The sequence below is a fragment of the Sebastes fasciatus genome, chromosome 5, assembly GCF_043250625.1.
Source record: "Sebastes fasciatus isolate fSebFas1 chromosome 5, fSebFas1.pri, whole genome shotgun sequence".
Classification (NCBI taxonomy): domain Eukaryota; kingdom Metazoa; phylum Chordata; class Actinopteri; order Perciformes; family Sebastidae; genus Sebastes; species Sebastes fasciatus.
In genome coordinates, this window is record NC_133799.1 from 30358894 (window position 1) to 30371668 (window position 12775).

The 12775-nt window shown below is 39.1% G+C and overlaps 3 protein-coding genes across 5 annotated transcripts in view; all 3 read left to right on the top strand.

Annotated features, from left to right (window-relative positions):
* The window catches only part of orc1 (origin recognition complex, subunit 1), a 303843-nt gene that overhangs the window by 61944 nt on the left and 229124 nt on the right, over positions 1-12775 (top strand). The gene's annotated exons all lie outside the window — the stretch shown is intronic.
* LOC141768401 (interferon-induced protein with tetratricopeptide repeats 1-like) overlaps positions 1-12775 on the top strand; it is a 32609-nt gene that overhangs the window by 3544 nt on the left and 16290 nt on the right. The window lies entirely within an intron of this gene.
* On the top strand, positions 403-9971 carry LOC141768243 (interferon-induced protein with tetratricopeptide repeats 1-like). Of its 3 annotated transcripts, none has more exons than XR_012594032.1 (3): positions 403-594; positions 8004-9546; positions 9630-9971. XR_012594032.1 is itself a non-coding variant. In XM_074636347.1 (2 exons), exons 1-2 carry the CDS (start codon positions 587-589, stop codon positions 9310-9312), a joined length of 1317 nt encoding a protein of 438 aa, XP_074492448.1. In that variant the 5' UTR covers positions 403-586; the 3' UTR covers positions 9313-9971. The 3 variants fall into 3 exon arrangements, 1 of the variants encoding a protein (XP_074492448.1); XR_012594033.1 differs by having other exon boundaries at positions 8004-9533; XM_074636347.1 differs by having other exon boundaries at positions 8004-9971.

The window sequence follows — 12775 nt, forward strand, 5'->3', positions numbered from 1 at the left end:
TAACCTGGTTACACCAGTAGGTAACAGCAGAGTCACAATGCAGGTGTGTCCAGGTAACTGATGGCTCTTCATACCCGCTGCTCAGTGTGTCCACATATAGACTACTAAATATATAAATGTATATAAATATAAAATAATGCACATGTCACCTTAATATTTGATAAGATGTTGCAGCCATAAAGAATATGGCATCTTGGGTTTGAATATTTCACTCAGTGTGGCATCATATTCCTCAAGAAGAAATACAACTTTCTAACTTTAAATCAACTTAAAAGAAAATATAATCACACAATTTGATGAGTCATGTTTTAGTTTATTCAGATGTGGCTATAAGTTTCCATTCCTGGGAAAAGAAAGTCAAGGCCATTAAGACTAAACAATAGGCTTTACACGCAAATGCCCCTCCTCTACAGTCTGCTTCGACTTCAGTGAGGGCATTTAAAGCTGCATCCTCAACAACATCACATCATTTACAACAAAGCAGAAGTTGGACATCACTGACTTTATACCAGCGAACCCAAATCCAGCATCAAGAGCAAAAACCAGCCCAATATTTAGAGAACTACTGAGTCGAGGAAACAGCTGAATGATGAGGTGAGTAGCTGCTTCTGCATTTCATATCATTGTTGGAGTAAATAATGTAGGCTTCTTACTTTTCGCTCTTGTTTCTTGTTCTTTTCCTTTCTTCATTCTTCCCTTTCAGCTAGGCCCACATGAATTTTAAAATTTTTATTTTCTTTCTTATTCTTAACAATTATTATAAATCAATTGTTTTCTGAAAGTTTCATCCCTCCTCCAGTATTATAATTCTGGTGGAGAAATGCTAAATGTTGTTGTTATTACTATCCTATTATCTTTAAACCATTTCATCCTTCCTGTCTTCCTTGCTTTCCTCTGTCTCTCATACTTTTTTTTTATCATTTTCTTCCTACCTTCCTTACTTGCCTCCTCCTTCCTTACCTCTTTCAGCCATCTTTTTCATATCTCTTGCCTTATTCCCTTCTGTATTTTCTTCCTCCCCTCTGTCCTCCCCTCCTTCTTTTTCTCCTCCTGCCTCACTCTGTTTCTTCCTTTATTTATTTATTCATTGCATACCTCTTTCCCCTTTGTGTTTTCTTTCATCCTTTGTTCCTTCTTGTCCTCCATGTTTTTATCCTCTCTCTGTTACTTCTTCTCTTAACCATTCCTTCCCTCATTTCCTTACCCATTTCCTTCCTTTCCATCCATTAATTTTCCATACTGTATACAACCATACACAGCACAACGTGTAGTGAAATTATTTTGTGTTCCAGCTCCAGAAGGAAACTAACAAATAGAAAAGGAAATACTTCCCTCATTATTTCCTTCCTGTCCATTCAATGCTCCTAACTCCATTTCTATGTTCCTCCCTTCCTCCACATGAGATGAACAGTGTTTATCCAAACATAGCACACGTACATTAAAGCTGAAGTAGGAGAGATTGGAGCAAATATGATTAAAAAAAGTTATTTTTATAAAACGTGACTATATCGTGACAGTAGTACATCAGACAGGTAACCTGAACAAAATCATGTGCCTCTGTGTCCTCCGGTGCTCCTAACGGCATCTGCAAGATTTCACAGACCGGAGGAAAACAAGCACTAAGATCTGATCTGAGGTCTGCTATCCCACTCTTAACCGGAATAAGTTGACTTCACTAGAAATTTGCGTGGAAATTTGCACTAAACCAGTTAAGTTTTGACATAATGTCAAACTAAACAGGTCAAGTTGAATCAACTTAGAACCTTAATTACACGAGTAGACATAACTAAGCTAACATTAGTAGTCTTTACTCAAAAACTTATGTTAAATGAAATTATTATTTTAAGTTATTCATTGCTACTTAAAGTCATTTGTTAATACAACTAATGTTTTTTCTTCTAATTTAATTAATTGTACTATTGTGGTTTTGAGATTTTATTGTTTCAATAAATTGCATTGAAGGGAAGAAATGAAACAATACATTTCAATTTGCCAGAGTATTTTATTGACAACAAAAAACAATTAACATTATCTGCTATATTCATGTGAACGACTGGATACATATAGACAGGCATTAAAACTGTATAAAAGGTTGAGCTGACTCTGCATCTAAGACCTAAACATTATATACAAGCATACATACTGTACATATAGTGTTCACATATTCATTATGCTACAGAACTATCATCCTCATAACAATAGACACACACCAGAATTTAAACATTTATACTCCGACAGATACAGGTAGACAAAAAAAAGGCACAGCTCAAACGTTTTTTATATGGGAGCACCTTATGGATTTTGTGTATGTGTGTGTGCGTGCGTTTGTGTGGCCTCCTTTGAGACCACCTCACATATACTGACATATATTGACTGCGGCTGCATGGCACGCCGTGAAAAAAAAAAGGCTTCTCACAGTAGACTTAACATAGCATTTCTTTACATTGCAAGCTGGTTCTTCAAGGTTTATAACCTTGATTTGAGTTCACTGTGGCCCAATGTGAGAGGTACCTGTTGGATGAACTGGAATGTGAACTTCATAGACTTGTGGTAGTTGAGATGCAGTGCATATGAAAGTCCAAACAGAAGGCACATTGCTTTAGGGAGGTCTTTAATGTTGTCCATCACAACTTCTCCCTCAATGATGACCTTCAGAGAGGCTGGACTGAGATGCAGGGAAGATGCAACCGCAGCACCTTCAGGCTCAACCTGGAGGATTCCAATCTCGATGTGGTGGAATGAGTCATCATCATCATCATCCTTCATAAACGATATAAACATAAGAGCACAATTATGACATTTCTCATTTAATAGCCATCAGTAATGTTAAGCAATGTAGCCTAGTCACAAGAGAGTCACACACATGAGGAAAGGTGTGAATTGGTTATGACTGCTGAAGTAGATTACACAAACACACAAATCACCCAACTCTGGTCCTTTTAGATACATATAAGACCGCATGAGGTTACTTACAAAGCCTGCTCTGTAGAAGTCTGTGGGGTTGTCACCAAGGACAATGGGAAGCCCTCTGAGCACCAATGTCCGAACAGCAGTTGGCTCTGTAGTCTTTTGGGGAGTAAAATGACAACACGTTACATAGCTAGAATGACAAGAAATGAATGGTTATCAGAAAGTAGAGATGCCCTGCCGATTCCGATTTTCTTTCTAAGAACTATAATTGACAGCATTTTTTTCACCACCAGCCCGGAACCATCCCGAAAAATAATGTCAACCGTCCCAAAGTCAGTGTACACCATCAGATATTCTAAATGTTTTCCTTTTCCTTTGTTATTGTCATCTATAGTGGTTATTTGCATAAAAATACACAATTCAAATGATTAGGAAATAAATAAATATTTGCTTTGATTAAAAATAATTCTTGGCATTAGTTTTAATTCTATATTATAAGCTGCTTAGAAAAGTTAAACAGGTCATATTTCTCTCTCTATTATCTATTTTATATTGCTGTGAAAACATCTCCATTAAACAACTATATTATTCAAGTTTCTCACCAAAAACTACATTTTACAAGATTGCATTTGAACACGTGTTCAAATGCAATCTTATGTAATCTGTGTTTTCTGTTTAAAAAGTTGGCTACAAATGTAGATAGCAAGTAACCCATCTTAGAAGTGGTGACGTCCGGTTACGTCTCCAGTCTGACATGGAGTTCACAGATGATGTGCAAGTGGTTTGTTTACATGATGTAGAACAGAAGTGCATATTTAACGCATTCAGGATGGACAGAGAGCGTCCGATGCCACGCGATAGTCGGGTGCTCGCATCCAGTTAGGACACGGTGTAACAAAAACCAGTATGCAAAAGGTAATAAAGGAGTGTATGTTGAAGTACATGTGATTTACTTTTGTTTTTGGTATTAACTACTACATTTCTGCTATCGTGACATCCCTTATTGCACAACTAATAAATAGAGTAGCACTTTCTGTGACATGTTGTCATTACACAAGCTGTGAAAACAATGCATAATGTGTATGAACCAACCTTGGTCTGTTGTAAAAGCTGTGTCAACTGCTGCCCAACGTTCCTGCTATAAATGTAGAACAATCACTCATGACTCACTCAGACCAATGACGTCTTTGATGACGTCCGAAGCCTCGCTGCCCGGCCGCGTCACTGGTTCAGGAAGTGGTTCAGATCTTCACTGGTTGAATCAATGCCACTTTCCAGAAGTGAAACAGAACACTAATATTACCCCTCCTACCATTATTATATTATATTACACTACAATACAATACAATTATTGACCAAAGGATTGGTTTATACACTTAAGATGAATAAAACAATTACAATTTATTATACATGTATGTTATATACTCATAATATACTTACTAGAAAATATACATTATATTATATATTATATAGATATAAATGGATTACATGGTAATATATATTTCTTTCATTACTTATAATCATTCCCAACAGCCTTTACTGGCGCAAAATACAGTATATCACAGATCTGTGGTCCCAGTAGACCACAACCAGCACTGCTCCCAGTAGACCACTTACACTTACACACCAAAAACTGACAATAACCTGATATTTTTAGGTGGAATTTCTTTCATTTATTCATTCATTCATTCATTCATTCTCACTGTGCAATATCATTTTCCATTTGTGCAATTTTGTTAATAGTCTGTTTATTGTCAATACTGTATATACTGCTCCTATTTTTATACTTCCTTCTATTTAAGTGGTTCATATTTTGTTACACTTTGTTTAGCTCTGTTTTACTGTGTTAGCTGATGCATCTTGTTTTCTGCACTATCCCCTTTGCTGCTGTACACTGCATATTTCCCCCTGCGGGATTAATAAAGGAATATCTTATCTTATCTTATCTTATCTTATCTTATCACATGGTTAAGATCATATCTGCCTGTTTTACACTCTTTGACCACCAGGTGGTTTCGTGTGCACATGAAGCCTCGAGAAATGAACCCTTTTCCGAACCAATTTGCTGGAAAGCTTCAAAGCTTCATGAGGCTTCAGCTCGCAATCACTACTAAAGGGAAAATGTAAATGATGTAACTCATATCAAACCCGACGTTCAGGAATTATCAGCCTCATGTGACTGAATGGAAATGAGGATAAATGATGTAAAAGGTGTTTGTTGCTGACAGACAGACTCTCCTTCTCTCTCTGACTTTAATAGTATCATTAATAAAAGTTAACAGGGGAAATAACAGATCATGAAAAGAAAAATGTTTATAATAAATGAAGAAAGTTATTTTAGGTCAGTTTGTCAGGTAATATAAAGCCCTTTCAGTGTCAGGCTGCTTCACTGACGGTGTGTGAAGGAGAGATACTGCAGGTCCTTCTGCTGCTGCTCAGAGCTTCAGTTAACACAGATTATAACTACATGGTGAATCAGAAGACAACTAAACTATAAAACGTTTAATCTGTGATCTGTTTTCACTCAGGTATGAAACTCCAGTGATGTTGAGAGGTAAAGTTATCAGATCAGTCCGGTCGGCAGCAGCGTCCAATCAGTAACTGATATCCAGTAAAGGGGCGTGTCGGTCAGTAAAAGACTTCCGTGGGTGAATCCAAAAGCTCTTCATTTTCGTTTCTTCGCTCCTCGATCCTCGCTTGAACCGGAAGTTGTTCTGGTGCGCCATCTTGAAGACCGTCCCAAAGCTCTTATTTGTGCATCGAGGAGCGAGGATCGAGGAGGCTTGCCGGAGAAGCTATGAGCGAGGATACACCAGTGTATCCTGCACGGAAGTCTTTTACCGACCGACACGCCCCCTTACTGGATATCAGTTACTGATTGGACGCTGCTGCCGACCGGACTGATCTGATAACTTTACCTCTTAACATCACTGAGTTTTATACCGGAGTGAAAACAGATCACAGATTAAATGTTTTATAGTTTAGTTGTCTTCTGATTCACCATGTAGTTGTAATCTGTGTTAACTGTAACTCTGAGCAGCAGCAGAAGGACCTGCAGTATCTCTCCTTCACACACCGTCAGTGAAGCAGCCTGACAGTCAGAGGGGTTTATATGACCTGACAAACTGACTTAAGATAACTTTCTGCATTTATTAGAATGATTTGTCTTTTCATGATCTGTTATTTCCCCCGTTAACTTTTATTTATGATACTATTAAAGTCAGAGAGAGAAGGAGAGTCTGTCTGTCAGCAACAAACACCTTTTACATCATTTATCCTCATTTCCATTCAGTCACATGAGGCTGATAATTCCTGAATGTCGGGTTTGATATACATCATTTACATTTTCCCTTTAGCCTAATAAATAATGTCCAGTTTTCAAAAAACACCACAGTCATATTCTGGGTTATGAAATAATCAACTCACAATCAGAATATCAATAACTACAGATGCTAATAATGAATAAATAATATAAAGTTATTGTGCCAGTAGAGATGGTTCCTGAGCATCTAAGCAGTCCACAGTAGAAATACAGACTGCAGCTTGCACTTGTCTTTATTAGTATTAGTACAGTTCAGACACAAACAGCTGTTAAAGTTTACTGACAGCTGATCCAGATGTGATCAGCTGCTGCTGTCATCAGAAACGGACGTCGCTTCACGTGACGCTTCAGAGGAAACGACAGTCCCATGTCGCTTAAATCGTATTTCCTCGTTTCCTCTCTCCTCGCATGGTTTCCTTGCGTCTCTCCATGCTTCCCTGGTGGGAGGGACTAAGACGCAAGGAAAAGAAGTAAGTGAGGGAAACGTGGATGCAATTTTATATTATTTATTCATTATTAGCGTCTGTATTTATTGATATTCTGATAGTAGAAGTTATGTATTAGGCTGAATGTTTCAGGGAAAAGTGAAATGGTAACTCATATCAAACGCGACGCTCAGGAATTATCAGCCTCATGTGACTGAATGGAAATGAGGATAAATGATGTAAAATGTATAAAGAGAGACTCTCCTCTCTCTGACTTTAACTGTATCCATAATAAAAGTTAATGGGGGAAATAACAGATGATCAAAAGAAAACTCTAATAAATGAAGAAAGTTATTTTAAATCTGTTCGTTGTCAGCTAATATAAACCCCTCTCAGTGTCAGACTCCTTCAGTGACGGTGTGTGAAGCAGAGATCCTGCAGGTCCTTCTGCTGCTGGAACACTTCACCATCAACATGCTCCGTTTGTTGTTCACACCTACAATTAACACAGATTATAACTAGACGGTGAATCATAAGACAACTAAACTATAAAACTCTGGTATGAAACTCAGAGACGTTGATGTATCAGATCAAACCGATCAGCAGCAGCGTCCAATCAATAACTGATATCCAGTAAGGGGGCGTGTCGGTCGGTAAAAAACTTCCGTGGAGGAGACACTGGAGGATACACTGGTGTATCCTTGCTCATAGCTCCTCCAGCAAACCTCCTCGCTCCTCGCTCCTCGATGCGCATTTTATGAATTGGGACGTCCTTCAAGATGGAGGACTGAGATCGATTTCCGGGTCACAGCCGGAAGAGCGAGGAGCGAGAAGACGAGGAGGCGAAAAATGATGAAATGAGAAGCACCTCATGCGTCTCTCCATGCTTCCCTGGTGGGAGGGACTAAGACGCAAGGAAAAGACGCAAGTGAGGGAAGCGGGTATGCAATTAAGAGCTTTGGCATGTACCCCGTGAAGGATACACTGGTGTATCCTCGCTCATCGCTCTTCCGGCAAGCCTCCTCGATCCTCGCTCCTCGCTCCTCGCTCCTTGGTGCACAAATAAGAGCTTTGGGACGGTCTTCAAGATGGCGCACCAGAACAACTTCCGGTTCAAGCGAGGAGCGAGGAGCGAGGAGCGAGGAAATGAAAATTTAGAGCTTTGGGTTGCAGCCTCAGTGTTAACGGTCCTTCTTCTTCCTTCAGGCTCTGACGGAGCTCTGTAATCATCTCACCTTGAATTCAAACAGGCCCCAAAAATATACTGCCTACTGCCACTTTAAGAGCATGTTACTTTAACCTACTTGTGATGTGTTTTAATATTTGTTATTTTTACTCTCCATCAGTGCTGCTCAGAGTCAAACAACACTGGAGTCCAAACTGGAGGCCCTGCAGTGCCACTTCACCTGGGATCTGGACCCCAGGAGGTACAAACTTTTCCATCTCAGGTACCAGCTGGAGGACATCGGCACAGAGGAGGGAAACAGCTGGCTGGGTCACATTTACAACCTGCGGGGGTTCATTCAATACAAGCTGAAGTTGACTGAATACGCCCAGAGTTTGTTCAACAAGGCTGCAGAGGCCTTCCACCAGATGAGAAGTGCAGATGAGGGTCCCTGGTTAGTGGTGAACTACGGGAACCTGGCTTGGCTGAACCACCACCTGGGAGACCAAGCAGAGAGTCAGGCTTACCTGACAAAGATCGACGCCCTGATGAATAAATACCCATCTCCATCCCAGGACGAGCTCCATCCAGAGATCTACGCTGAAAAAGCCTGGACCCTGATGAAGTTCAGCGGAGATAAAAGGCAGCTGGCTGCAGATTACTTCCAGAGAGCCATCAAGATGCAGCCGGACATGGTGGAGTGGAACACCAGCCACGTCTTAGTGTTAGCGAGAGCTTTTAAACACAGCAACACGGGGCTGGAGGCTGACATGTTGGAGAAAGTGAGAATCGCCAAGGAACAGGATCCAGAGAACTTGTACCTCGCTGCTTACTACCTTGAGCAATGTGGTAAGAAAGGAGAGAGAATTGAAGATGAAGCACGAGAGTTAGCCAGAAAGGTTTTGAGAAATCCCGTCAGCAGCTACAGTGGTATGAAACCATTAATTATGGCTTACAGAAACTATGTTTCTATTGATGAGGCCATTGAATTGGCAGAGGAGGCTCTGGAAAACCATCCAGATGAGCGTTATCTGAAGAGATGTGCTGCACTCTGTTACAAATGGAAGATCATTTTTTTCAAGGACAGTCGCCCAGAGCAAAGCATGATAGTCAGAGCAATCACTCTCCATGAGGAGGGGATTTCTCTTTACCCTCATTCTTCACTTATGAAGGAAATAGCTCTCGCAAATATATATGCAAAATCCAATCACGGCCAGGCTGAAGCTAAGCAGATGTATCAGGAACTGCTAGAAAGGGATCTGGAACCTCCAGAGAAGCAGGTCCTTTACAACCACTACGCAAAATATTTAGTCTTCGATCGAAAGGAGTACGACAGTTCTATACGATATCACATGAAGGCGGCAGAGATACCACAACAATCCTTCTTTCGTGGGAACAGCATCAAAGTCCTGGAGAAGATTAAAGACAAAAACAGGAACTCAATGTGTAGAGAAATAGAGGAGTTTCTGGAAAACCTGCAAGAGCCATAGTGTTTTGAACATCACTGGTTCTAAATCCAGAAACAAAATTTAGGTATTGCATTACCTAAAAAAATCTGTACACACTTATTGATTGAGCTGTATCCTTTAAAGGCAGGTTTCAACAAGTATCTGCAAGTTTTAGACTTAAGTACATTTAATGGAAGACAAAAGCTTTTTTTTTAAAACTATCTAAAAATCTACACATTTGCTCTGAAAAACTGTCAGCAGTAGTACACTCAATCTGTACTAAACAGGCTGAATCATTCAATAACACTTGTCCTTTAAATAACATCCACTGTGGACATGTTCAAATGTTATTACTATAGTTCAGTATCACATGATTTATTAAAATAGATTTTGATCAGTGTTGTTTTTCATAACTTACATGTAATCACTGTGTTTATTATATTCCTGTTGTGTTAATTGTTTTTTTCCGTAGCACTGTATTTTAAGTTTATATAAGAACTACACTATATGTAATTTGAATGTCTGTAAGCTTTGGAGTAGTGAAATATAAAACTCTCTGATAATGTTATAGATAATTTGATGTAACCTGAATATTATTGCCAGATGCAACTGATTGTATGTATAAAGTATGTCAAGCTGTGTCTCAGTTGTACACAATAGCCTATTAATACTAATAAATATACATTATGTACACTAAGAAATCTTAAAGCTATTTTGTTTTGGTGGTTATTATACAAGAAATTCATTAAGGCTTCACTATCTTGCAGTACTGTACTACACAGGGCGCTGATGGACATTAATCAAAACACAGCTTTCAACTTGTAAATCAACATGGATGAACATCGCACACATGCAGTTGTATAACTCCAAGGTGACATGTGAACAGGTGACAAATGATCAAATACGAGCCTTTGTGTCAAAGTGTTTCCCTGTCAGTGTGAAGTGGTATTTAACAAAGGAAGAGTAAACTATATTGGACAAATACGAAGAAGTTAAACACATAATCCAGGCTAAAATTAACACAGTTGAAGCAGTCAAATGCAGAAAAAAATGCCGACGTGTGAATGCGTGAATTAACAGAGTTTTTAATTTAACGCAACACTCAAAAGTTAGATATACTCGTCTAGATATAAATAGATTTTAGTTGTATAATGAATTACTGGATTACACCTAATCATGCCCAGTACTAACAACATGGTGTCTATGACTATTTGAACCTTCTTTCAGCTGTGTCCTCCGTCTCCGGCGGTGTGAAACGGACTCAAGAGGAAGTTACAAAATAAGAATGAAAATATAATTAAAAGCGGTAAACACCCTCAGCAGAAATCCAGCTATCCTTCCTGCATCTGTCAGTTTAAACTGTGTTGTTTTTAGTCTGGATTATGCCAAATCCTGCGTCGTAGTACAGAGGCCTGTAGGCCTGTATTACGAAGCAGGATTTGTGGTTAGCGAGGTAACTTCAGGGTTTAAACCTTCTGGGATTTCAGTCCTACGAAGGTGGATCAATTCTTACCGGCTTAGATCACCATGGTAACTGATACTGAACACCTAACCTGCTCCAGAGCAGGTTATGTTCCAGATAAGAGATCAACTCGTATGAAAGCACCTCCTACTGACCAATCAGAGCTCAGTGCGATGATTGTATAATAATATTACACACATATGAAGAAGTGTAAATCATAATCCAGACTAAAAACAACACAGTTTAAACTGACAGATGCAGCAAGGACAGCTGGCTGTATGCTGTGGGTGTTTACTGCTTTGATTAATATTTTCATACCTATTTTTGAACTTCCTCTTGATTCCGTTTCACACCGCCAGAGACGGGGAAACACCTGAAACAAGGGTGAAAAGGTCATACACGCCTCACTGTTAGTACTGGACATAATTAGGTGTAATCAAGGATTCCATTACACAAAGAAAAGTTATTTATTTAGACTATTTAGACGACTATATCTGACTTTTGAGTGTTCCCTTAAATTAATAAATCTGTTAATTTATGCATTCATACATCAGGAGTTTTTTCTTTTACCAGCTGTCCTTCCTGCATTTGGCAGCTTCAACTGTGTTACTTTAAATCTGGATTAAGTGTTTAACTTCTTCGTATTTGTCTAATATAGTTTGCTCTTTCTTTGTAAAATGTGCCGCTCTGTCTGTCTGCTGACAGTAGACTTGTCCATGTCTGTGATTGGCCAGATGCTGCAAAAACCTCCCTGTTCATGTGAATGTGCTCATAACCAGATGGAGAAACTCTGGGTTGGTCTAACGAGTTGATAACCACCTTCGTAGGACCGCTTAGTGGGATCTCGTTTGTTAGAGTTAGAAAAGCCAGATAACGAGAAGATACCCTGGGTATATTGAACTCGCTTCGTAATACAGGCCTCTGGTGTGAACAGGGCCTAACGTGGTGGTCACACATCCAACGTCAGGAGCGCGTGGCGGCTGCGTGGCGTGTTGTTTTTTATTAGGCTACTATTTTTTTATTTACTTGCATAATAATTTGATGGTATTATCTACTGCCTATCTGCTGTAGAGACCGACCATTTTATTAATATGTTTGTTATGAAAACCTCAATAAAAATAGATAATACGTAAAAATGTGTTCTTCAAGAAGAAACAAACTGTTTCTAACTTTCAATGTCAGAGAAAAAATAATCACAAAATTTGATGAGTCATTTTTTAGTTTATTCAGATATGGCTGTAGGTTTACATTCCTGGAAAGCGAGAGGTCAAGGTGCATTAAGACTGAACAAAAGACTTTACATGCAAATGCCCCTCCTCTTCGCTTTGCTTCGACTTCAGTGTGAGCATTTAAAGCTGCGTCCTCAACAACATCACATCATTTACAACAAAGCAGAAGTTGGACATCACTGACTTTATACCAGCGAACCCAAATCCAGCATCAAGAGCAAAATCCAGCCCAATATTTAGAGAACTACTGAGTCGAGGAAACAGCTGAATGATGAGGTGAGTAGCTGCTTCTGCATTTCATATCATTGTTGGAGTAAATAATGTAGGCTTCTTACTTTTCTCTCTTGTTTCTTGTTCTTTTCCTTTCTTCATTCTTCCCTTTCAGCTAGGGCCACATTCATTTTAAAAATTGTATTTTCTTTCTTATTCTTAACAATTATTATAAATCAATTGTTTTCTGAAAGTTTCATCCCTCCTCCAGTATTATAATTCTGGTGGAGAAATGCTAAATGTTGTTATTATTACTATCCTATTATCTTTAAACCATTTCATCCTTCCTGTCTTCCTTGCTTTCCTCTGTGTCTCACACCATTTCTGTCATTTTCTTCCTTCCTTACTTGCCTCCTCCTTCCTACCTCTTTCAGCCATCTTTTTCTTATCTCTTGCCTTATCCCCTTTTGTCTTTTCTTCCTCCCCTCTGTCCTCCCCTCCTTCTTTTTCTCTTCCTGCCTCACTCTGTTTCTTTATTTATTTATTCACTGCATACCTCATTCCCCTTTGTGTTTTCTTTCATCCTTTGTTCCTTCTTGTCCTC